The sequence below is a fragment of the Penaeus monodon genome, chromosome 20, assembly GCF_015228065.2.
Source record: "Penaeus monodon isolate SGIC_2016 chromosome 20, NSTDA_Pmon_1, whole genome shotgun sequence".
NCBI classification, from domain to species: Eukaryota; Metazoa; Arthropoda; class Malacostraca; order Decapoda; family Penaeidae; genus Penaeus; species Penaeus monodon.
This window is the reverse complement of record NC_051405.1, coordinates 24,651,655-24,652,899: the sequence shown is the minus strand read 5'-3', so window position 1 is coordinate 24,652,899 and position 1,245 is coordinate 24,651,655. Positions and strand designations below refer to the sequence as shown.

Below are 1,245 nucleotides of genomic sequence, written 5' to 3'. Positions count from 1 at the left end.
ATGAATGACTCCGAATTACACATCTTTCATGCAAGTAAAAATGACATATAATAGTGCCAGTTCAGAATATATGAGGAATTAATATTTAGAATATACGAGGAATTCATAGAAAAAATCTTAATGATTATCTTTGACTTCACACCGCTCTTACAATTCCTGAGGTTCCATGCATAAGGAGGGCACTGGGGTTTGTGTAACACCTAAAACAATAACAGCAATTATCTAAAGCCTATGCACAAAAGAAAATTAGAAAAAAGAAGGAAAAAAACATTGCAATGATGAAAGATTCATTTGTTTTGTAAAATGCATTTCTCTGGAAATCTGCACAAGTTGCAACCATGTACAGTCATTCAAATGCATCTATAAATATTCATATCATAATAAATGTAATCTTATAAACATGACATAAGTCAAAAGTTAAAAATTGCTATATGTAGCAATATAATATAAATCCCTTGAAAGCATTAAAAGAAACTTAACTAACTGAACTACTACAGAGTAAATTCTGGGGCAAACTTCAAAAAATTTTACTTTAAATATAAGTTTTTCACTTAGCTTTCCACTAAAATGAAAGTGTACTATACATGTACTTCAACCTATATACTTACTTATAATATTCTCTTCATCACTATATCTTTCCTTCATACCAAGCATCATGTATTTGTAGGCTAATTCTATATCATAATTGTCCTTATCACTAGCATATGATGCTCCGAGCAGCTCAAGAGCATCCACTTTTTCTTCTGTTGTAACATCGGGTCTTGATATCAAATATTCAACGACATCTGCTCTTGTTCTCTCAGCCGCAGCAATTAGGGGAGTCATGCCATGTTCATTTTTGGTAATTTTAGCTCCATGCGCCAATAGTTCTTTCACAATCTTCACATGCCCACACTCAGCCGCAAAGTGGAGGGCTGTCGCACCACAGTGGGCCTTTTCATCTGGGTTCGCACCAAGTTCTAACAAAAACTGTACAACATCAACATGCCCTTTATAAGCTGCTATCATCAAGCAAGTGTTGTTGTATTTATTAGTTATATGAATATTAGCACAGTGATCTGTCAGGTACTTCACAATGTCTAAGCGTCCATCAAAGCATGCGGCTCTAAGAGGGGTCGAGTTTGTTTTCGTTGGGTGGTTCACGTCTGCCCCATTTCGCACCAGCATTTTCACTACTCCTAGATGACCTGCACCTGTTCAGTGAAAAGTGACCTCTTAATTGATGATTTTTAAAAATTGAAGCCA

General features: G+C 35.4%; 1 protein-coding gene across 5 annotated transcripts in view; it reads right to left on the bottom strand.

The window, feature by feature from the left end:
- The window catches only part of LOC119585725 (protein fem-1 homolog B-like), a 20,821-nt gene that overhangs the window by 14,763 nt on the left and 4,813 nt on the right, over positions 1–1,245 (bottom strand). For all 5 annotated transcript variants that reach the window (XR_005229905.1, XM_037934414.1, XM_037934416.1 and 2 more), the window contains exon 3: positions 609–1,193. Coding sequence is in view for 4 of the 5 variants with exons in the window: in XM_037934414.1 (XP_037790342.1) it covers positions 609–1,193 (585 nt within the window). In the remaining variant the exon portion in view is untranslated. The remainder of the gene's footprint in view (positions 1–608; positions 1,194–1,245) is intronic.